This window comes from Plecotus auritus (assembly GCF_963455305.1).
Source record: "Plecotus auritus genome assembly, chromosome: 8".
NCBI classification, from domain to species: domain Eukaryota; kingdom Metazoa; phylum Chordata; class Mammalia; order Chiroptera; family Vespertilionidae; genus Plecotus; species Plecotus auritus.
Window position 1 is genome coordinate 160,939,075 of NC_137782.1, and position 23,951 is coordinate 160,963,025.

The 23,951-nt window shown below is 37.5% G+C and overlaps 1 protein-coding gene across 8 annotated transcripts in view; it reads right to left on the bottom strand.

Annotated features, from left to right (window-relative positions):
- The window catches only part of LCLAT1 (lysocardiolipin acyltransferase 1), a 134,881-nt gene that overhangs the window by 55,589 nt on the left and 55,341 nt on the right, over positions 1-23,951 (bottom strand). For all 8 annotated transcript variants that reach the window (XM_080684687.1, XM_080684685.1, XM_080684692.1 and 5 more), the window contains 2 exons: positions 14,568-14,766; positions 864-1,010 (listed from right to left, as the gene is read on the bottom strand). In XM_080684687.1, coding sequence (XP_080540813.1) covers positions 864-1,010; positions 14,568-14,766 — 346 coding nt within the window. The remainder of the gene's footprint in view (positions 1-863; positions 1,011-14,567; positions 14,767-23,951) is intronic.

The following is a 23,951-nucleotide window of genomic DNA, read 5'->3' on the forward strand; positions in this document are numbered from 1 at the left end:
CCGCTGCTTCAATCTGTCTTAAATCCTAACCTATAATAGAAGGCTTCATCTACAAAAAACACCCGTGGTTTAAAACATTGAAAACTACTGGCTTAGCAAAGATGAAAGAATACATTTTATTTTTAACCTTTTAAAGAACTTGTGGAAATCCAATAGTATTCTTGGCCTATGTAGTTTGATATCTGGGCAGGTAGGAAGTCCTAACTATGTCTTCCTGTGTCCCCTCCACAACTCAATTATGGCTGAATTTTACTGAGAAAGAACAAAGCCTTTCTTGCTTATATTAGGGATAAGGCTTCAAAATAACTTAAATCAACAATAAGTGAAATTGGTTACTATCAGATGTTTTTCTAGCAAGAAGGAAGTTGAGAAAAAAAAAAAAAGTCTAATGGGTAAGTATATCTTGGAACAGAACAGAAAATATAAAGAACAGGAAGGGGGTTCTTCTTTCTCAAGATTACTTTGGCTATTCAGAGCTTTTATGGTTTCATACACATTATAAAAGGGCTGGTATCTACAATATATACTGAGACTCAAAATATAAAGCTATACGATAGCAAGTATAGGTAATAATGATCTCTTGGGTTGTCCATCACATATTCTGGGGGCTGGAGAATAGGAAGTGCTGGGTTCTAATGTGCTACCAAAGAACTGAGTGACCTTACGGGTGGGGACACTAATCTTGTTGGTGTTCAGTTACTCCATCTAAGAAAGAAGTTTAGAACAGTGGTCGCCAACCTTTCAGACCTCACGGACCAAGAGTGGCCCACGGACCACCAGTTGGCAACCGCTGGTTTAGACTAGATGATTCCTAAGTTCCTTCAGTTTTTAAAATTCTGTAATCCAAACCCAGGCTACCTTACCTGTGAGATCAGTCCCTTCTGGGAATATGAGGAGTTGAAGTGGTTCACGGATATCACAAAAATAATCAAGCATGTCTTCAAAATGGCTCTTGTCATCCTTCCATTTCCTATGAATGAAGATATAGGCAGCAGCTTGCATGGCCCAACCTAGAATCAATTTAACAAGCATTTACATACAATTTTATTGCCAACATCCATATTATTGAATATAATATTTCAGTTTTTATTTTATTATGATTTACTACAATAATAATAATATCATACTTTAAACTCAGCACAAATCTTGAGTTAAATTAACACACATACCAGAAAATATTCTTAAAAGGAGTTTGTTAAATTCTGGGGTTTACTAAATTCTCAAAAACCTCTTTTCAAGCCAAACCTAGCTATTAAAATATCAAAGAAAAAAAAAACCTTCCCTAATATTTATCAGTAACTCAACCAAAGTTTTAACAATCATAATTAAATAGATATTTTAACCAAGCTACCTACAAGAGATATTAGACTATAGGATTGTTCTCAAATCATGTATACGAGCACACTTTAATACTCCACTTCTGTACTACTCAATCTCTAAATTCAACAGCTATTTTCATTGCTAGCCACTTCTTTAGATTTTATTTAAAGAGAAAATGTGCAGTGGCTATAAACATATTCATCATAATATATACATTGTGATCACATTCCCTTTCTCTAGGCCAGTGGTCGGCAAACTCATTAGTCAACAGAGCCAAATATCAACAGTACGATTGAAATTTCTTTTGAGAGCCGAAAACCGACTTCTGCGCATGGGCCACGAAGTTTCAATCACACTGTACGTGCGTGCCCGCACGTGGTATTTTGTGGAAGAGCCACACTCAAGGGGCCAAAGAGCCGCATGTGGTTCGCAAGCCACAGTATGCCGATCACTGCTCTAGGCAAATCAACCTTGTCACCAAAGAGGCAGCCCTCAAAGAGTTGTGTTTTATCCACCAGCCATCCCTCCCTGGCCAGAAATTACTAGAAATACTGTGGTAAATACCTAACTTAAGTCAGCCCATCTAAAGTCTATTCAACAGTCTATGGAACATGAAATGCTTAGTCCAAGCACATGAACTATCTTAGCTAATAGAATGTTCTCAGAAATTTTGCCTGGGACCATGGATAAAACAAGCCAGTAATATCTATATAAAGAGGTAATATGCAAATTAGGCCAGGACGCTGTAACGGGTCAACTGGACAGGAGGAGGTTGCGCGTGCAGCGTCAGGGTCGGGGGCGGCAGGGGCCTCCCCGTGCCTGCGCTGGGGGGAGGGCCTGATCAGCAGCGGCCGCGGCTGCTTCAAAGGTGGAAGAGGGAGGCAGGACCGGACCATCAGTGGCCGTGGCTGCTGTGGGGCCTGGGGAGCAAGGCAGGGCCAGACCAGCAGGCTGTGGGACCTGGGGAGCGAGGCAGGGTGGGACCAGCAGGCTGCAGGGTCTGGGGAATGAGGCAGGGCGGTACCAGCAGGCTGCGGGGTCCAGGGAGCGAGACAGGGCCAAACCAGCAGGCTCAGCAGGCTGCTGGGTCCAGGGAGCGAGGCAGGGCCGGACCAGCAGGCTGCAGGGCCCGAGGAGCAAGGCAGGGCTGGACCGGCAGCGGCCGCAGGGGCTGCTGCGCTGTGGGCCCAGGTCAGGGCTCATGCAGGAAGCAACCAATCCGTTGTCCCTCTTACATTGATATTTCTGTTTGTCTTTCCCGATCTCTTCCATGCTCTCTAAAAATCAATGGGAAAACATCCCTAGGCAACTCGAGGGTGGGCAGCACCGTGTGCGCTGGGCTCCTAGTAGTATATATAAAAGCAAATGGATGGACAAAAAAGCAGATAACAGAGACAATAGCAGCTAGGGCAAAATAAAGATAGTATACTGTAGTAAATATCTAAAAAAATCTTGCAGCTGAGGTGCCTAAAGTTTGTTGGCTTCTTTGCTTATCAGTGTTTCTTATATCCTCCTAGAGTCCTGGTGCATTAAATTCATGCACAGGTAGGGTCCCTAGGCCTGGCTGGTGATCAGGGTCAATTGGGGCCTTCCTTCCCCAGGCTGCCGGCTGCCGGTTGCCGGCTGGGGCCTTCCTTCCTTCTGCGCCGCCCACTTGTGGTCAGCACACATCATAGCAAGCGGTAGAACTCCCGGTTGGTCGAACTCCTGAGGGGACAATTTGCATATTAGCCTTTTATTATATAGGATGTCCTTCTATTAGTCCTCCTGAAGGAAATTCTTTCAAGAAATGTTTGAGTCTTAGCATGCCTGGAATGTATTTGTTCTCAGTTTTGGAGGCTACTAAAGCTGAAAACAAAATTAAAAATCCCAAATCATTTCCCCCTCAGAATTTCAAAGCTACTTCCCACTGTTTTCTATCATCTAATAAGGCTCACAAAAAGTCTGAAATCATCCTGATTGGTGTAGATAACCCAATTCCTTTCCTCTGGAAGCTTTAATGATTAATTTTTAAATATATTTTTTTCCTCTTCATTCTCTCAACCTTGCTGTATGGAGCTTGTGTTAGATGTTAAAACATCTGGATCTGTCCTCTCATACTTTTCATCTCCTTTCATTTTGCATTGTGTTCAAGAAAAATCCCTTGGCTTCATCATCCAACTCACTAATTTGATCTTAGTTGTGATGCCCTACTAATTGAGCTTATTGCAGCAATCATCTCTTTAATTTTCAAGATTTACACTTGGTTCTTTTTCATAGTAGCCAAAATTTATGGACAAATAGCAAAAAAATGTTATGACAAATACAACAGTAACAATTTTAATAAAAATATTTATTGAATGATTACTATATACTTAGTACTGTTCGAAGCATTTTTCTTTAATTCAATTAGTTCTTAAGACAGCTTTATGAATTAGGTAAAATCATCATTCCTATTTTATGGATAAGGAAACTGAGGCACATTGAGATTCAAAGAACCAACCAAGTGGTAAAACCAGGTTTCAAATGTAGGCAGTCTGACTCCAAAGCTGATGTTTTTAACCAGTGCACTAAACAGCAATATATACTTGAATATCTCTAAGCCTTAGGGTCTAAGGGTACTATTAGTTAAACATAGTGACATCATTTACTCAGAGAATTAGCTTCTCCAGCTAAACTTGGCATTTTTTTTAGTACTAGACTATCTTTAAAGCTGTGCATTTTCCTCAAATGTCAGTTCTGAATTGTCTTTGTCTTTGTAAAGGATGTTCTACCATTGAACAATACTGGCAGGTAGAATATATTTCTCCATCCAAGTGAGGGTATCTGTTGCTCCCTTGTGGGAGGGAGTAGTAGCAAGATCTGTGGAGCTGTGCCATAAAACTCTTCTAATGCTCTGTTTGTTTCAGGAATCTCAAAGGGAAGACAAATGGCTGAATCAGTCAGCCTCTTGGACTCTCCTTTGAAGATATGATTCTTCCCCTGGGTGCCTTTGCCTTGTCATGTTCCATTTATACATCACTAATGCTTTTGAATTTTTACTGCTTTTAGCTTAAACATTTTCTCCCTTTCATAAAAATCACAGGAACACCTTATAAAGTCCCTCTCCCCCCCATTTCATTGCCATCAAGGCATATTTTATTCAAGTTTAAAGCAATATCCAGATATCTCTTAACATTTAAAATCTTCAAATGTACATTTTTATGATATTTATTTCAGTAAGTCTATGAGCTGATAAATGATCATGTCATTTAAAATTAGGCTATATACTATTAACTCGACTTTTCCATATGTTTCCATCGAAGGACATTCCCTCTATCACCTCAATTTCTCAGACAAGGGCTAGGAGCCTGGCAAGTTGATAAAGACAGATTCTGTGCATGCTGGCGTGGTAATGCTACTACTATCTTCTTTCTAAAACCCATTTACGTTATCAGCATTGCCTTCTCAAGCAGACAGAATTCTGACCTCCAGCACTGTGAGACAGTAAAGATGTGCTGTTGAAGCCACTCTATTATAAGCAGTAACAGGAAAGTGATACAGAGAATAAGCAGAGCCCAGGTCTTAGTTTCTAGTATTATTTTTTTAATTTTTGCTAGCAATTGATGGTGTCGCTTTCATTGCTTTTATTATTATTTTTGTTTTTATTATTTTTGTTTCAATATTCCAAAACTTTAATTTGCATTATACTAATTAACATAGTAATTTTTTTTATTTTTATTCAATTTATTTTAATTTTCACTTGACATACAATATTTTCAGTTTCAGGTATAAAACATAGTGGTTAGACTTTTATATAACTACAAAGTGATCACCTCAATAAGTCCAGTACCCACCTAACACCATACAGTTATTAAATATTATTGACTATATTCCCTATACTGTATTTTACCTCCCTGTGACTGTTTTTATAACTGCCAATGTGTACTTCTTAATCCTTTCACCTTTTACACCCATCCCTGGACCCTCTCCCATCTGGTTACCATCAATTAAGTTTATTTTTTAGATTCTATATATAAGTGAAATCATATGGTATTTGTCTTTCTTTGACTTATTTCAATAGCATAATAGTCTCTAGGTCCATCCATGTTGTCAAAATGGCAAAATTACATTATTTTTTATGGCTAATATTCCATTATATATATGTACCACCTCTTCTTTATCCATTCATCTACAGATGGACACTTAGGCTGCTTCCATATCGTGGTTATCTATGTGTGTGTGTGTGTGTGTGTGTGTGTGTGTATATATATATGTATATATATATATATATATATATATATATATATATATATATATATATATATGTGTGTGTGTGTGTGTATGTATGTGTATATATATATATATATATAGTAGAGAAATATGCTAATTAACCGGACACCAAAACAGGTCAACAGGACAGGAGGCGGTTGCGCACGCAGTGTCAGGGGCGGGGCAGCAGGGGCCTCCGCACGCCTGCGCTGGGGGAGGGCCTGATGAGCAGCAGCCCCGGCTGCTTCAAGGGCTGGAGAGGGAGGCAGGGCCGGACTGGCAGTGGCTGCTGTGGGGCCCGGGGAGCGAGGCAGGGCCAGACCGGCGAGTTAAGGGTGGGCGGCGCTGGGCTTCTAGTTGTAAATAATGCTGCAATGAATATAGGTGTGCATATATCTTTTTGATTAGTGTTCTAGATTTCTTTGGATAATACTAATGGTGGAAATGCTGGCTCACATGGCAGTCTATTTCTAATTTTTTGAGGAACTTCCATACTCTTTTCCACAGTGGCTACACCAATCTGCATTCCTATCAACAGTGCATGAGGATTCCATTTTCTCTACATCCTAACACTTGTTGATTTACAGATGATAGCATTCTAACAAGTGTGTGATGATATCTCATTGTGGTTTTAATTTGCATTTTCCTGATGAGCATCTTTTCATGTCTATTGGCCATCTGTATGTTCCCATCTGTTCAGGTCCTCTGCCCATTTTAAAAATCAGATTGTTTGGAGGTTTTTTTGGTGTTAAGTTGTAATATCCTTACTTTTTTTATATTAACTCTTTATAAGATATATCACTGGCAAATATCTTCTTCCTTCCATTCAGTGGATTATCTTTTCATTTTGTTGATGGTTCCCTCTGCTGTGCAAAAACTTTTAGTTTGATATATTCCCATTTATCCCCCTCCCCCTACTGCCTGAGAAAACATACCTCCTCCAAAAAAAAAAAAATTAAGACGGATGTCAAAGAATTTACTGCCTATTTTCTTCTGGAGTTTTATGGTTTCAGGACTTAATTTAAGTCTTTAATCCATTTTGAGTTTATTCTTGTATATGGTATAAAAAAGTGATCAGTTTCTTTTTTCTTTTTTTGCATGTATATATCTGGTTTTCTCAACATCACATAGGCATGGGTTTCTCAGTTCTGTTTCACTGATCTATTTTTATGCTAGTACCATGTTGTTTTCAGTATTATAGCCTTGTAGTATAGTTTGAAATCGGGTAGCATTATACTTCCAACTTTGTTATTCTTTCTCAAGATTGCTTTGGCTATTCAGGGTCTTTTGTGGTTTTAAATTTAAAGATTATTTGTTCTATTTCTGTGAAAAAAGCCATTGAATCTATCTATAACTTGCTTTAGGGAGTATGGACATTTTAACAATATTAATTCTTTCTTTCCATGAGCATAGTATATCCTTCCATTTATTTGTACCTTCTTCAATCTTATAGTTTTCCAACTGCAAGTAAACTGGAGTTTTTACCTGTCTCGTTAAATTTATTCCTAGATATTTTATTTTTTTTGATGCAATTGTAAATGGAATTATTTTCTTAATTTCTCTGATAGCTCCTTATTGGAGAGTTCAGATTTAGCACCCACCTGTTACTGGTAGGTTGGGTGGGAAGAGAGTTCAACAGTGGCTTCTGCCAGTACTTCTTTCTGGGAGAAAGCTGCCCCTGTAGCCCTCACCCTGAAACTAGTCTATTAAGTTCCTCCCTCTATGTCCCTGGTACTGGGGGTTAGAGCAGGTGAGTCCATGTGTGCCCAAGAGGAGTGTCTAGGTCAGCCGTGGGCAAACTACGGCCTGCGGGCCGGATCCGGCCCGTTCGGCTGTTCTATCCGGCCCGCGGAGCCAAAAGAGCGGAGGGTTCTCTTGCTCTCCCCTCCGCTCCTTTACTTTGAATTTATATTAGTTCACACAAACACTCCATCCATGCTTTTGTTCCGGCCCTCCAGTCCAGTTTAAGAACCCATTGTGGCCCTTGAGTCAAAAAGTTTGCCCACCCCTGGTCTAGGTCATTAAAAGCCCTCCATCTCTCTGGGATATAATCCCTGCTGTTTGTCATAGGCAGATGTTATAAGGATTCCTCTTCCTGACACTGGAACCCTGGGCTGGGAACCTCATGTGGGGCTAGGATCCCTCATTCACTGGTGACATTTCTGCAGCCAAGATGTCCCTCCTGACTCAACTGCCACACCATGGATGTGGGACCTGATGTTCCACTTCTCCGCCGCTCTCCTACCCTTCTCAATGTGAGTTCTTCTTTACATCTTAGTTATAGGACTTTTGTTCAGCTAGCCTTCAGGTGGTTCTTAATGGTGGATGTTTATAATTTAGTTGCAATTTTGATATAGGAGGAGGCGAGCACAGTGTTTACCCACTTCACCATCTTGACTGCAAGTCCCCCTAAAACCATCCTATATAATAAAAAGGTAATATGCAAATTGTCCGTCATGCCCTCGCACAAGATGGCCACCCCCATGTGGTCACAAGATGGCCTCTACAAGATGGCTGGCAGGGGAGGGCAGTTAGGGGCGACCGGGCTGGCAGGGGAGGGCAGTTGGGGGCAATTGGGCCAGCAGGGGAGCAGTTAGGCATCAATCAGACTGGCAGGGGAGTGGTTAGGGGGTGATCAGGCTGGCTGGCAGGCAGAGCGGTTAGGGGCAATCAGGCAGGCAGGCAGGCAGGTGAGCAGTTGGGAGCCAGCAGTCCCAGATTGTGAGAGGGATCCCAGATTGGAGAGGGTGCAGGCTGGGCTGAGGGACACCCCCACCCCCAGTGCATGAATTTCATGCACCGGGCCTCTAGTTTTTAATAAAAGGAACTAGGCTTCCTTAGAGAAATGCTGAGCCTAGGACTGGGGCAGGGAAAATACAAGATTCTTATACCAAGAGAAAATGACGCATATAATAAATACAACAGCTAATTCAGTTTTCCCCAGTATTGCAATGTTGCTTTCTCTTTTAAAATGCCATTACAATTTAGAGGTATCTTACTTGGCCACAAGTGAAAGGACAACTGAAGGCACTGTAGTCAAATTACCAGTTGAAATTAAGATGAAAAAACAAACTATAAGGTACATTGGGTCCATCTCTCCCATCTTTTTACTATTATTGTAAAGTTGGCTCAAACTGATCATTGTAAGATTTATTTGATTTGTGCTTCTCCACTAAATGCAAAGCACAAACAAAACCCTAAAACTCTTTCCAAATTCTTTTACTGCTTTCTCCTAAAATCACCCTGATATAAAAGCATTCCTTTTAGATAATTTTTAGGATCTAAAAATTAATTTAGGCAAAGGGATTCCTTAATTTACAGTAGACCTGAGAGTATTGAAAGGCCTAGAGTCAAAATATGTTTAATAGTTCACATTTGGGATGCCTAGCAGCCTAAAGTATTAGAGATAGTACACATCAATGTGATATCCAACCTAAGTAACCAACTGTATTCATTTCAGTAAGTGACTGATTGGATAACCTTAAAATCCAGAGCCATTTCTCTCAGCTGAAGAAACTGTCAACTTCTGCACAGCTCAGGGCTTGGGATTTGTTAAGAAGTCAGCTAACACATTCAAAACAGAAGCTTCATTTAAATTACTTAGAACTCAATGTAATTCTAGAAAGAAGTATAATCCTGGTATACTGCCTGGCACATGATTTAGCTGAACTGAACCTTCGTTCCCAATGTGTTTCCTTCCCTGGGAAAAAAAATCATCAAACTCATCTCAGCCAAACAACTCTGGCAACTGAAACTGCAAAATCAGTAATTATAAGAACTTATTTTTCACCTAGCAGTAGACTTGCTAAGATGAAACTGATCTGTGTTACATATCTGAAAATACACAGAGATGTGTATGGGATATTCAGCCACCCAACTAAAACATGTTTATATATACTGTCTACTATATTTCATTTGACAGTTTTCATTAAAATCTTGACTCATAAGCATTTAATAAAATTTACTGAATGAGTAAATCAATCATTAGATACTTTTCTTTACAGATGGGTGAAATGGGGAAAGCAAGTTATAACAGGATGCTTTTGGCTATAAATAACAGAATACCATATGAAAGTCATACAATCTGGGCTTATGTTTCTCACATAAAATGAAGTCTGGCCCCAAGGCTGTTCAGACACCAGGCTCTCCCTTTCTACTCTGCCATCCTCTTGAACGCTAGGCAGTTGCAGCAGCTCCAAGTATGATGTGCTCTCACAATAACGTCCCAAAGCAGAAAGGGAGCTCATCGGCCTGTCAATCAACCTTTCCTCTTAGTAAGGAGGAAAATCTTCCCTAGAGCCTCCTGCCAGACTCTCTACATTAAGTCCCTTTGGTGAGATTGGCCAACAGGAGGCTGGAAAGGCAGTATCGGGTGTTTTCATCCTCAGTTTGGGATGTGTGTATCAGAGATTCATTGTTAAGCATTCAAATATGCTTGCTGTAGAGAGTCCTTCCAGAAAGGCCCAAGCAGTTGTCAGTGGTGATGAGGATCATTAACCTAATGTAAGTGACAAAACTGATACCTTGGTTGCACCAAAGAGTTAGTTACTGATACAGAGTCTTGCGGAGAGTTTTCTCCAAATTAGAAATGTATTGGTCTTATTTTTCTGAGTTATAAAGCAGGACAGCAGCATAAAATTTTGTTAAATAAAAAAAGGGTCCACCAAATTGGATGAAGTCAAAGACCTTCATGGCTTAAAAATAGTTCTAGTTTTATCCACAAGCAGGAGGAAGCTGGACAGAAGAGGGAGAATTTTCTTTCTCACGGGAGATAAAGTCCAGTATTAAGAACTGTAAATATGTCAAATAGAGAAACATTCATTCTTTGTACTTGATACATGATAAATAATAAATTTAAGGTGTTTCAATAAATTTAGTACTTCTTAAATGAGCAATGACATCTTTAAATTTATACCTTACTAACACTTATAAATACACTTATGAAATACAGCTAAAACTGCAAATTTGACCACACAAAATGGATTATCTTTCCAGTAAGCATATGGTCCCTGTGTTGCAGCATTTTCATCTTTAATAGCAAGAGGCACTATCATCATTTCTCCAGTGCCCTGGCAAAGTATACAACAGATCTGATCCAACCGGTTTTTTACTCATGATGTTTAAAAAGAGAAATGCTTATAAAATACCAAAGGCATTTAAAATAAATTTCCAGTTATTTCTGTAAATCAAATTTGACCAAGAAATTTTTAGTATTTTGGTAGACTGAACTTATGAATAGCCTCCTACCCAGTTTAAAATATCCTGTTAAAGCAAACACAACAGGACCTTCTGAACATGCACACATTCACAGGCTCTGGATGGCTTTAGCAAAATGAGATTCACAGAGGCCAACTTGTCACTTCTGACTTCTCCCTGATCTCATTCCAAACACCCTAGATATATTTCAGAGTTGATGACTTTCCTAGCTTTCACCATTACATTATGTTGCAGTTTTAGAATTGAGTTATACAACAATTTACTTTGTCGCGGAGATTTTTAGTTCAATGCATGATTTGGTCACTTTTTAAATCAAAATCTCTTTACCACTTTATGTTTTCTAAAAGCCTCAAACTCTTCTGCTACTCTAGTGTGATTAATTAATGATCCAGAAAAACCAAGAAGCATGAGCTGGGTGGGCACATATGGCACAAGCATTTCCTGGTACAAACTCACCAAGCAAATGGACTTTTTATGCCACCTTTGGGTTTAATTTTTCATTTCATTAGATTTTGCTAAGTGTTTTCAAAGTTGGTTAAACATTAGAATCTATGTGTGCATCACCATTAGAAACAGCAGACATCTAACCATAGGACATTTTTTCTTAAAATCTAATTGCATATATCTTAGCAAACTCTAGACAGTTTAGTTAACTCACACAAACTCTGTAACTTGACCTAGAATCTAAACACTCTTAATGATTTCTTTCCTGGCTTGCTGCATAAGTCTGTTACTTTTATAATTTAAGACAAGAACTTTAAGAAAAGAACTTAAAAATTCCAAACTCACACATTCTCCAACCTGGCACTATAGATACAAAATATTATTTTCCTTTAGTCATTATATTCCAAACATCTGGTAAGCAAACATTTGTTTAAAAATAATTATAAATAGCAATATTAAATACTCCCTAAAGTCATGCCAAATTGTCAACAAGCTAAGTCTAGCATAGTCTGAAGCCAGATATAGCTGTGACCACTAAGATGCATTCATTCTTTTCCCTTTCTTTCATTTCCTCCTGCAAATTCCAACTGTAATACTCTCATTTGCAAACGAGTTCTGTTGTTTTTTAAAAAATATATTTTATTGATTTTTTACAGAGAGGAAGGGAGAGGGATAGAGAGTTAGAAACATCGATGAGAGAGAAACATCGATCAGCTGCCTCCTGCACACTCCCTACTGGGTATGTGCCTGCAACCAAGGTACATGCCCTTGACCGGAATCGAACCTGGGACCCTTTAGTCCGCAGGCCAACGCTCTATCCACTGAGCCAAACCGGTTAGGGCACGAGTTCTGTTTTGATTTTGTTGTTTGCTGCCTACACTTCTGCCCTGCTCAATTTACTTTGCTCTAGTCACTATAGAAATACTAAAATCTTGTTTCTCTCCAATCCAAAATCTGTTGTCATTAATGGTTTGCATTTTCATGAAATCCTATTAAGTATGCAAATATTTAAGAGCCTACAATATGTAAGATATGTGAGAAGCTTATAACTCATGTGAGAAAAGAAAATAGGGAAATGGAAAAGCTAAGAATGACAGACTTACATAGGAACACAGGCAAGAGGAAAGACAGGTTTGCAATGATAAAAATGGCTATAGGGGTGCAGAGTAGGTGGAAATAAACATGAAGTGATCAGGGAAAGAGAGTATGGGTCTGTGAGGCACTGGAAAAATCAGAGATCTAATATGAATCTCTGTAAGACAAGAAGTGAATGTTCCAGATGGAACTATAGAAATAAAAGGCAGCAGCAAATAATACTCTACTGGTGTTTAATTTAATCCTTACAATCATCCAATAAAACAATACAAGTTCTTCAAAATTGAGATGTAATTTGATGTGGTATTAGTTTCAGGTATATGACAAAACAATTCCATATACAGGTGGGCAAAAGTAGGTTTATAGTTGGTTGTATGGAAAATAATGTAAGAAAAAATTCTGTTTCATGTACTCATATTATAAACCTACTTTTGCCCACCTGTATATAGTAGTGATTTTTAAGTTTTTCATCTCATGGCACACATAAACTAATTACTAAAATCCTGCAGCACACCAAAAAATATATTTTTTGCCCATCTGACAAAAAATAGGCATAATTTTGGTTCATTCATACCAGATAGCTATTGTGTTGTCATTTTTTAATTTGACAATCTAAGGGAAAAGAGGTCAATGTCCCTGACTAAATAGTCAGGTTTTCAATATTCTTGCAGCACACCGGCTGAAAATCACTGGTATATAGTGAAATTATCACCACAATATGTCTAATTAACATCTATCATCACACCACACAGTTACAACTTCTTTTCTTTTCTTATGATGAAAATGTGTAAGATCCACTAGCTCAGTAATTTTCAAGTATACAGTATGGCATTATCAACTATAGTCACCATGCTGTACATTATTCCCAGTCCTTTATTATGACTAGAAGTTTGTGCTTTTTTACCACTTTCACCCATTTGCCTACCCTTTAACCCCCGGCCTCTGGCAACCACCAATGTGTTCTCTGTATCTATGAGTTTAGTGTTTTTTTGTTTAACTCCAAATGTAAGTAAGATCATATGTATTTGTTTCTCTCTGTCTGACTCCACCTAACACCCTCAATGTCTATCCATGTTGTCACAAATGGCAGGATTTAATTATTTTTATGGCTAAATAATATTCCTTATTGTGAGTGTATATACCACTTTTACTTATCAATTCATCTATCAATTCACAATTAGGTTGTTTATATGTTTTGTCTACTGTAAAAGTTAGAAAGAGACCACCATATGACCCAGCAATTCCACGGCTAGGTATTTATCCAAAGAAATTTAAAACACTAATTGAAAAGATATATGCAGCATTATTTACAACAGTCAAAATATGAACACAACCTAAGTGTCTATCTATAGATGAAAGGATAAAGAAGTGGTACATATATATAAGAATATGAATCAACCATAAAAAAGAATGTAATGTGCAACAAAATGGATGGACCTAGAGGCTATGTGAAAAAGAAAATACCATATGATTTCACTTATATGTGGAATCTAAAAAATAAATGAACAACAATACAGAAACAAATTTGGGCACAGGGCTATAGCATACAGCATAGGGATTATAGTCAATAGTATTGTAATAACTATGTATGGTGTTAGGTGGATACTGGACTTATCAGGGCAATCACTTCATAAGTTATATAAGTGTCTCATCACTATGTTGTACACCTAATAATATTGTATGTCAACTGTAATTGAAAAATAAATATATAAAAAGAAAATACCAGTACCTCATATAATGCTTAAAATCAATGGATATTCAATATGTATTTATCATCAGCACAAGCTAATTTCTAGCTTAAATTACCACAAGCATGACATGCAATAAAAAGTTACTGAACTATCATCCTGGCTGATGTAGCTTGTTCCAGACACTCAAAGGTTGGTGATTTGATCCCTCATCAGGGCTTATATAGGAGGCAATGAATCAATGTTTCTTTCTCTCTCTCTCTCTCTCTCTCTCTCTCTCTCTCTCTCTCTCAAAATCAAATATGTCCTCAAGTGAGGTTTTAAAAAAATAAAAAAGTTACTGTTGGTCCCTCTGGAACCATATATACTTTCTTGAAAATAATCTTATTCTCTCTTTCTACATAAGATGTTTCAAAAAGAGATTCAAATAAAGTAATCTGTTATGATCCACTAAGAAAAAATGGGAATGGCTTTAATGCATCAGTGGAATTTATTCAGTAAGTTATTCTTTTTTAGGCGGGTACATCCATCCCATATAAAATGAATGAACAACTTAATTTGTGAATAACCTACCGAATCCAGGAACACTTTTGAGACTGGCTTTGAGGCACACCTTCTCCAACCTGAGGTAGCTGTATCTCATCAAACAATTCCACAGGAACATCCAGTCCATTCTTGTCCGATGATTCATGATAATAACACTTCTTTCTCCAGGAACAAATGCATCACCTGTTATAATCACTTTTACACCAAATAAGGTTTCCAGCAATGCCTATGGCAAAAACAAAATACATAACAAATTAAAGTTATGGTTTCCCATGAATCTTCTATATTGATCCAGAAGAATGAGAATATGAAGACACTGTTTCTATTTTTAGTTTTACTAATTTAAGTTTCTGGCAGTTTCCTAATTAAAAAATGCTAACTTTCCTGGGGTAAGTTTCCTCAAAGTGAAGGCCATAACAAGAGAAGGAAGGCCACTTCATAATACTAAAGGAATCGATACAATAAGAGGATATAACTCTGGTAAATATATATGCACCCAATGCAGGAGCACCCAAATACATAAAAAATCTTCTGGAAGATATCAAAAGAGAGATCGACAGCAACACAATCATAGTAGGGGATTTTAATACTCCATTAACATCACTGGATAAATCCTCTAGACAAATAATCAGCAAAGAAACAGCAATCCTAAATGACTCACTAAATCAGATAGACTTAATCGACATCTTCAGAACATTTCACCCCAAAGCTACAGAATATACATTCTTCTCAAGTGCACATGGGACATTTTCAAAGATAGATCACATATTGGGACACTAGCAAAGTCTCTTCAAATTCAAGAAGATTGAAATCATATCAAGCATCTGCCCAGATCACAATGGCATAATATTAGAAATAAACTACAGTAAAAACAATCAAAATAATTCAAACACTTGGAGGCTTAAGTTGCATATTATTAAACAACTAGAGGCCCAATGCACGAAATTCTTGCACTGTGTGTGTGTGTGTGTGTGGGGGGGGGGGCGGGTTGTCCCTCAGCCCAGCCTGCACTCTCTCGCAGTCCGGGAGCCCTCAGAGGATGTCCGACTGATGGCTTAGGCCGGACATCCTTAGCCCTGCCGCGGAGGTGGGAGAGGCTCCCAACACCAGCTGTGAGCCCAGCTTTTGGCTGAGCGGCGCTCCCGCTGTGGGAGCACACTGACCACCATGGGGCAGCTCCTGCATTGAGTGTCTGTTCCCTGGTGGTCAGTGCATGTCATAGCGACTGGTTGTTCCACTGTTTGGTCAATTTGCATATAAGCCTTTTATTATATAAGATGATTGGGTTACCAATAAGATCAAAGAAGAAATAAAAAACATCCTGGAAACAAATGACAATGAAAACACAACAATCCAAAATCTATGGGACACAGTGAAAGCAGTCCTAAGAGGGAATTCACAGCATGACAGGCCTACCTAAAAAAAAAAACACAAGAAAAACTGATAATAAATAATCTAACTCTACAACTTAAAGAATTAGATGGCGAGCAACAAGAAAAGCACAGAGTGAGCAGAAGGAAGGAAATAATAAAGATCAGAGCAGAAATAAATGACATAGAGACAAAAAAAATACAAAAGATCAATAAAACCAAGAGCTGGTTCTTTGAAAGGATAAACAAGATTGATGAACCTCTAGCAGGCTTACCAAGAAGCAAAGAGAGAAGATCCAAATAAATAAAATCAGAAATGAAAGAGGCGAAATAACAACAGACCCCACAGAAATAGAAAGGATTGTAAAAAAAAATACTATGAAACAACTCTATTCCAACAAACTGGTCAACCTAGAAGAAATGGACATATTCCTAGAAAAATACGACCTTCCAAAACTCAATCAGGAAGAATAAAAAAATCTGAATAGGCCAATAACTATGGAGGAAATTGAAGCAGTAATCAAAAAACTTCCAGCAAAGAAAAGCCCTGGGCCAGCGGCTTCACAGGGGAGTTTTACCAAACATTCAAAGAAGAACTACAACCTATCCTCCTCAGACTATTCCAAAAAATTCAAGAGGAAGGCACACTTCCAAGCTCTTTCTATGAAGCCAGCATCAACCTAATCCCAAAACCAGATAAAGACACTACAAAGAAAGAGAATTATAGGCCAATAACTCTGATGAACATAGATGCTAAAATACTCAACAAAATCCTAGAAAACCAGATCTAGCATTACACTAGAAAGATCATACACTGTGACCAAGTGGGATTTATTCCAGGAATGCAAGGATGGTACAATATCTGCAAATCAATAAATGTGATACATCACATAAACAAAATGAGAGATAAAAATCACATAATCACATCAATCGATATAGAAAAAGCATTTGACAAAATCCAACACCCTTTCTTGATAAAACCTCTCAGCAATGTGGGACTAGAGGGATCATACCTAAACATAATAAAAGCCTGTGTGACAAATCTACAGCCAACATCATACTCAATGAGCAAAAACTAAAACCATTTCCCCTTAGAACAGGGGACAAGACAGATATGCCCACTCTGACCACTCCTGTTTGACATACTACTGGAAGTGCTAGGCACAGCGAACAGACAAGAAGAAAACATAAAAGGCAACCAAACTGTAAAAGAAGAAGTAAAACTGTCATGATATTGTATATAGAAAACACTAAAGACTCCATCAAAAAACTAGACTTAATAAATGAATTCGGCAATGTAGCAGTATACAAAATTAACACCCAGAAATCTATGACTTTTTTATACAGCAACTAGAGGCCCGATGCACGAAATTCGTGAGAGGGGCTCGGTCCTCACAGCCCCAGCTTTTTATTATTATAGATAATGAGCTCACAGAAAGAGAAACTAAAAATCAATCCCATTTACCATCACACCAAAAAAAATTAAGATACCTAGGAATAAACTTAACTAAGAAGGTAAAAGACCTGTACTCGGAAAACTATAGGACACTGAAAAAAGAGATAAAGGAAGACATAAGCAAATGGAAGAATGTGTTCATGGACTGGCAGAATCAACATCATTAAAATGTCCATATTATCCAAAGCAATCTACAGATTCAATGCAATCCCCATTAAAATACCAACAGCATATTTCACAGACCTAGAACAAACTCTCCAAAAAATTTATATGGAATAAAAAAAGACCCCGAATAGCTGCAGCAATCCTGAGAAAGAACAACAAATTGGAATACCAGATATGAAGCTGAATTACAAAGCCGCTGTTCTCAAAACTGCCTGGTACTGGCACAAGAACAGACATATAGACCAATGGAATAGAACAGAAAACCCAGAAATCGACCCAAGCTATTATGCTCAATTAATATTTCACAAAGGAGGCATACAATGGAGCCAAGACAGTCTCTTCAACAAATGGTGTTGGGAAAATTGGACAGATACATGCAAAAAAATGAAACTATACCACCAAGTTACAACATAAACAAAAATAAACTCAAAATGGATAAAGGACTTAAACGTAAGGTGGGCAGCCATAAAAATATTAGAGGAATCCACAGGCAGCAAAATCTCAGACATATGCCAAAGCAATAACTTCACCAATACAGTTCCTAGGGCAATGGAAACTAAAGAGAAAATAAACAAATGGGACTACATCAAAATAAAAAGCTTCTGCACAACCAAAGAAACCATCAACAAAACAACAAGAAAGCCCACTGCATAGGAGAACATATTTGTCAATGTTATATCCAAGAAGGGCCTAATCTTCAAAATTTGTGAGGAATTCATACATTTTAACAAAAAGAAGATAAACCAATCAAAAAATGGGCAAAGGACTTAAATAGACACTTTACAAAAGTGGACATATAGAAGGCCCACTTTCGTAAGAGACATATGAAAACATGCTCAAAGTACACGAGGGACACAAATCAAACCGATAATGAGATATCTCACATCTGTCAGAATGGCTATCATCAACAAATAAACAACAAGTACTGGCAAGGCTGTGGAGAAAAAGGAACCCTTGTGCATTGCTGGTGAGAATGCAGACTGGTGCAGCCACTGTGGAAGACAGTATGGAGTTTCCTCAAAAAATTAAAAATGGAACTCCCATTTGACTCAGTAATCCCACTTCTAGGAATATATCTCAAGAAATCAAAAACACCAATCAGAAAGGACATATGCAACCCTATGTTCATAGAAGCACAATTTACAATAGCTAAGATTTGGAAACAGCCTAAGTGCCCATCAGCATATGAGTGGATTAGAAAACTGTGGTACATCTACACAAGGGAATACTACGCTGCTGTAAAAAAGAACTCATACCCATTCACAACAGCATGGATGGACATGAAGAGCATTATGCTAAGCGAAATAAGCCAGTTGGAAAAAGATAAATATTACATGATCTCACTCATTTGTGGAATATAATGAACATCATAAACTGCTGAACAAAAATAGATCCAGAGACATAGAAGCATCGAACAGACCATCAAACCTCAGAGGGAAGGCAGCGGAAGGGAGAGGGGGTAAGAAATCAACCAAAGGACTTGTATGCATGCATATAAGCATAACCAATGGACACAGACACTAGGGAGGTGAGAACATGTGCTGGGGGGTGATGATGGCTGGGGAGAGGTCAATGGGGGAAAAAGTAGACATATGTAATATTATATGTAATACTTTAAGCAATAAAGAATTTTTAAAAAATGTTAACTTTCATTAGAATCTTGAAGATACTATGTTAAAATGAAAAAGGAATACAAGATTCCACTGTGTAATTTTTAAGGCTATAAATATATAAGACTAGAGGCCCAATGCACGAAATTCATGCAAGGGGCTCGGCCCTCGCAGCCCCGGCTTTGTCTAGAAGGTCGTTCGGCTGTCTGGTCTAATTAGCATATTACGCTAATTTTATTATTATAGATTATTACTTCTTTTATAGAAAGGATAGTCAAAAAAGTCAACCCTGGATAAAGGGACAAAAAGTCAAGCATTTTATTTCACACAAATGCACATATCTGTTTATTTTAACAATATATAAAGAATAAAATATAACTATTTTTACTAGAGTGCTGCACCTGTAGCACCTACAACAGTGCCTGGCACACAGGAAATACTCAAATAGTTGCTGTATATTTTAATTAACTTTTCTGATGGCCAGCATGTAGTAGATATAAAATATTTAGTAGAAAAGTATACTATACTATAGACTGGAGTTTTTGAAAGAGACACAACATGTAATAAGAAAACCTGATTACTGATTTTAGTCCCCATTTAAATTTTCAAGTAATTTACATGTAATAAATTTACTAGCTAATATATGATTTCACTATTATTTGACTTCCCTATTAATGGACAGTAAACTGGTCCAATGCAGATAAGAAAATAAAAAGTTCCTTGGCAATATCATGAAAACTTTGATCAAATTGTAGCAAATATATTATGGTGCAGTCATAAAATGGAATATAATACAATATGAAAATAAATGAAGTACCATAACAATAATATGGTTAACACACAAGCATAATGTTGAGAAGCAAAGCAAACAAAACAGAATATATACAGTAAGTGTTCTTACATAAAACTTTCTAAAACAAACAGGAACTAAGAAATTTTAGGGGTAAATAGATGGGTAGTAAAATTATAAGCAGCAAGGAAATAACTACCTTTCTAGTCAGGTTAGTGGCTACTTCTATCAAGTAGGAGGGTGTTGTGCTTGGGAAGCTAGGTAGGTAGCTTGCTGGAGGGCTAGCAATGCTTTATTTCTTGACCTGGTTAATAGTTATACTTTAAAATTATTTATTAAACTGTGTGTGTTTATGTTTTATTAACTTTTCAGTATGTTTGCTACATTTCACACAAAAAGCTACTTTTCTAAAGAATACGATACAAAACAACACTAGGACTTCAACATAAGAATAAATAGGATTTTAAAAAAAGGTTAAATGTTAGCTAAAGGGGAAAAAAAAGTTAGAAATGTTATATGTGCAAAGAAGTACAGTGTTAAGATCTTAACAAAATGAAAAATAAAAAAATCAGCCCTGGCAGGTGTTTCTCAGTGGTTAGAACATCAGCCTGCAAACCAAAGGGTCATGGGCTCAATTCCTGGTCAAGAGCAAGTACCTGGGTCATGGGGTTCACTCCCTACCCTACAACACAGGGTGCATGAGGAGGCAACCAGTAGATGTCTCTCTCTCCCTCTCCCTTCCACTCTCTCTGAAAAGCAATGAAAAACATATCCTCAGGTGAGGATCAACAAAAACAAAAGATCATTTGAGGTAACACAGCTATAGATATCCCACAGGTCCCCATTAAGTTACTTTTCCTTGACTAAGATTCATATTAGGACCTAGGTATTTAACCTGGCATTCATTAAACTCTAGAAGGATGGCTTTCAAGAGGTCAATAAACATGTACCCTTTCTTGAAATTGTACACAAGTATGTTGCTAGGCAAAATGCCTATAGTTTTCATCAGATTTTCAAAAGGGTCCATAAGCACTCAAATAATTATAACTCCAAAGTCTCTGGGAAGTTAAGTCTTAACTGTAGAAGACTTCATGGTAGAGAGAATCATGGCAGAGACTTCTACTGGTAGGCTTGGACCCATAGTAAGAAATATCTCTTTCTACTTGTAAGTATAAAGGACCATCAACTACCAAAATGAATCACTAAATTGTAAGTCTTGGCCAAGAGTATATATGTGACTTCACCATCCAAGGTTAATTTGGATCAGTTCCCCCCTGCTTTGCAAAGAACTGAAATGCAGGATATCCTTTCCTTAACTGGTTAGAAAGAGGAAGCGGACTATTAATTGTGTTGTACTATAGAAAAGAGTTTCACATTTTAAGCCTATAAACTCAAAACCTCAACTCTAACCTTTTATGTGCAATTTCTAACATATGTTTTCTATGGATCCCAAAAACAATCTTTTGCTTTTAATTATGAAAAATGTCAAAATACAAAATTCCAGACTGTTTGTCCAGGAGCATATCAATGACATTTTCTCCCTTACCATCGAGCACTCTATCAGAATGTGCCTGAAAGTTATATATAACCTTTTGGGCAGCTTAGATCTCAAGCTCACATTAATCATTTTTAATACCAGACAAGACATATCTAGTCAACATTATTTATAGCTCCTTCAAGGCAGAATAACAAATACACGACACAAAGATATAGCTGTAAAGTGTATAAAGAACTCCAGAATTCAAATAATCCAGATTAAATGATAAAACAAAAAGACACTATTCTCATACTTGTACTATTTCTGTTTCATATTTGTACTATTTCTTCAGCAATAAGAAACTAATCTTGTAAATTTTATAATGCTGTATTTCTTCTGTTGAACTAAGAACTACAACTCTCATGACTTTTACCTAATTGGGCAAATATTTCTCCTAGAATTAGAAATATAGGAACAATTTCTGAGGATCTTTTATGTACCATTTACTACCTCTAAGAGTTCCACCATGTATAAAACATTACAAGGAGAGGTTCCCCTCATGATCACAGAATAGATTTTGCCATGTCCTATGCTTTCATTTATCATTCCAATAGATCTTTATTAAATCTGAGGTAAGAACAACTATGTGACATTCCTCATCTGCTTTGTCTTCGGACAGAGCTTCAGCCCAGTTCCTTAAATCCTTAGCTACTTAAGGCCTTGCAATCCCAAGTCATTCATCAAACATTGAGCACCCCTTTCTTAAGAGAAGCAGTCTAGACAGAAATTATATCCATTAGTCTGTGTTTGTTGAACACCTGTTTTATTCTAGGACTGGAATGAAATCCGCAGGCTGTGGAAGAGACTTGTATCCTAGGTGGGTAGTTAGAAAATGACCTCTAAATTCCTAAGTCATGATTTATGGTGAAAGGACAGAACTCTAACAATTGGACTATTGAAAAGACTTAATTTTGAAAAGCAAAAACTGCTCTGAGCCCTAACCAGTTTGGCTCAGTGGATAGAGCGTCGGCCTGAGGACTCAAGGGTCCCAGGTTCGATCCCGGTCGAGGGCATGTACCTTGGTTGCAGGCACCTCCCCAGTAGGAGGTGTGCAGGAGGCAGCTGATCAATGTTTCTCTCTCATCAATGTTTCTAACTCTCTATCCCTCTCCCTTCCTCTCTGTAAAAAAAAACACAATAAAATATGTTTTTTTTTAAAAACTGCTCTGGGCACATGCAAAGTTTGACTCCAATAGTACTACATTAAATGGTATAATCAAAAAATGAAATATACAAAAGACATGCACTACCTATTATACAAATGTTCCAAGAGAGACTGAAAGGTTCACTCCACAGATTGCTCCAGGAAGGATTCTTGCACAACAGGTAAGTTAGGCTAGTTTACTGCTAAGTTTCATCTAAGAATCGAAAAGTTTTTACTGCAGTACCTCATTTAACTTAGAAAATGTGCTCCTTAAAAAAAAAAAAAAAAAGAAGAAGTACAGGGGGGAAAAAAGCCTTGCCAATGAAATCATTTTGTGATTATTTCTGTGAACAATCATTAGTCTAAGTGCATTTATCCTAATTTACTTATTTATTTTTAGTAAAAAATTATTTTTAACTGTTTGGGATTGCTTAAAATAAAGTATACCTACTATGGGGGAAAATTACTAAATTCCTCCTAGATAAAAAATGACCTATTTGCTTCAAAATAAAAACTCCTTTAGTACCTTATAAAAATATGAAATAAACAGTCATAAAAGACACCTTGACAGTTTTTCTCCATTTCTTTGAACAGAGATGTTTACTATCTCAAAACTATAACATCAGTTTTCTGTAACCTACCTATAGGGGATTTGACGTCAATAAATTTCTTAACTAGTAGACTCTCCGCCTGATAGGCTATTACTAGTGAGCAAGGCACTGAGTTAAACAGCTGTGTAATAGAAGTTTTTTCAAATATATACCAATATAATACTACGGTGGTGGTTGAATCTTGCCTATATGTTAAGTTCCTGAATCAGGTAATAAGGCAAAAGTAAGGAACAGTTGAAATTACATTTGAAAATCTCATAGGAAGGTGTCTCACAAATGACCAGTACCTTTGAATATTGGACCAGATTAGTTTGCTGACCACCAGATGAAGTGATTAGTTTACTTGTTGTTTTAAACACATGAATCACACTCAGCACAGGACCACTCACATTTTCCATTTCATCTCACATGAAGTGGAGGTTCGGGAGGAATCCTATATTTAAAAAATTCTTCTCTCTCCACTTTTCCCTCACCCATCCTAGTATATGTAATTGGAAGTTGTTTAATATAATTCTGTGGTAATAGCAATGGTACTGGTAGTAGTTAGCAGCAGCTATGACAGAATTTGTCCAGTAAAATCCAGCATTTCTTCCAGAACAATACATTTTAATTATGTGCATGACTGCTCAGAAAAAAAGAAAAAAAAAGACTACATTTCCCAGATTCTATTACATATTTTACCTGTTCTCACCAATGGGTGAGCAAGAGAGATATGTGCACCTTATAAT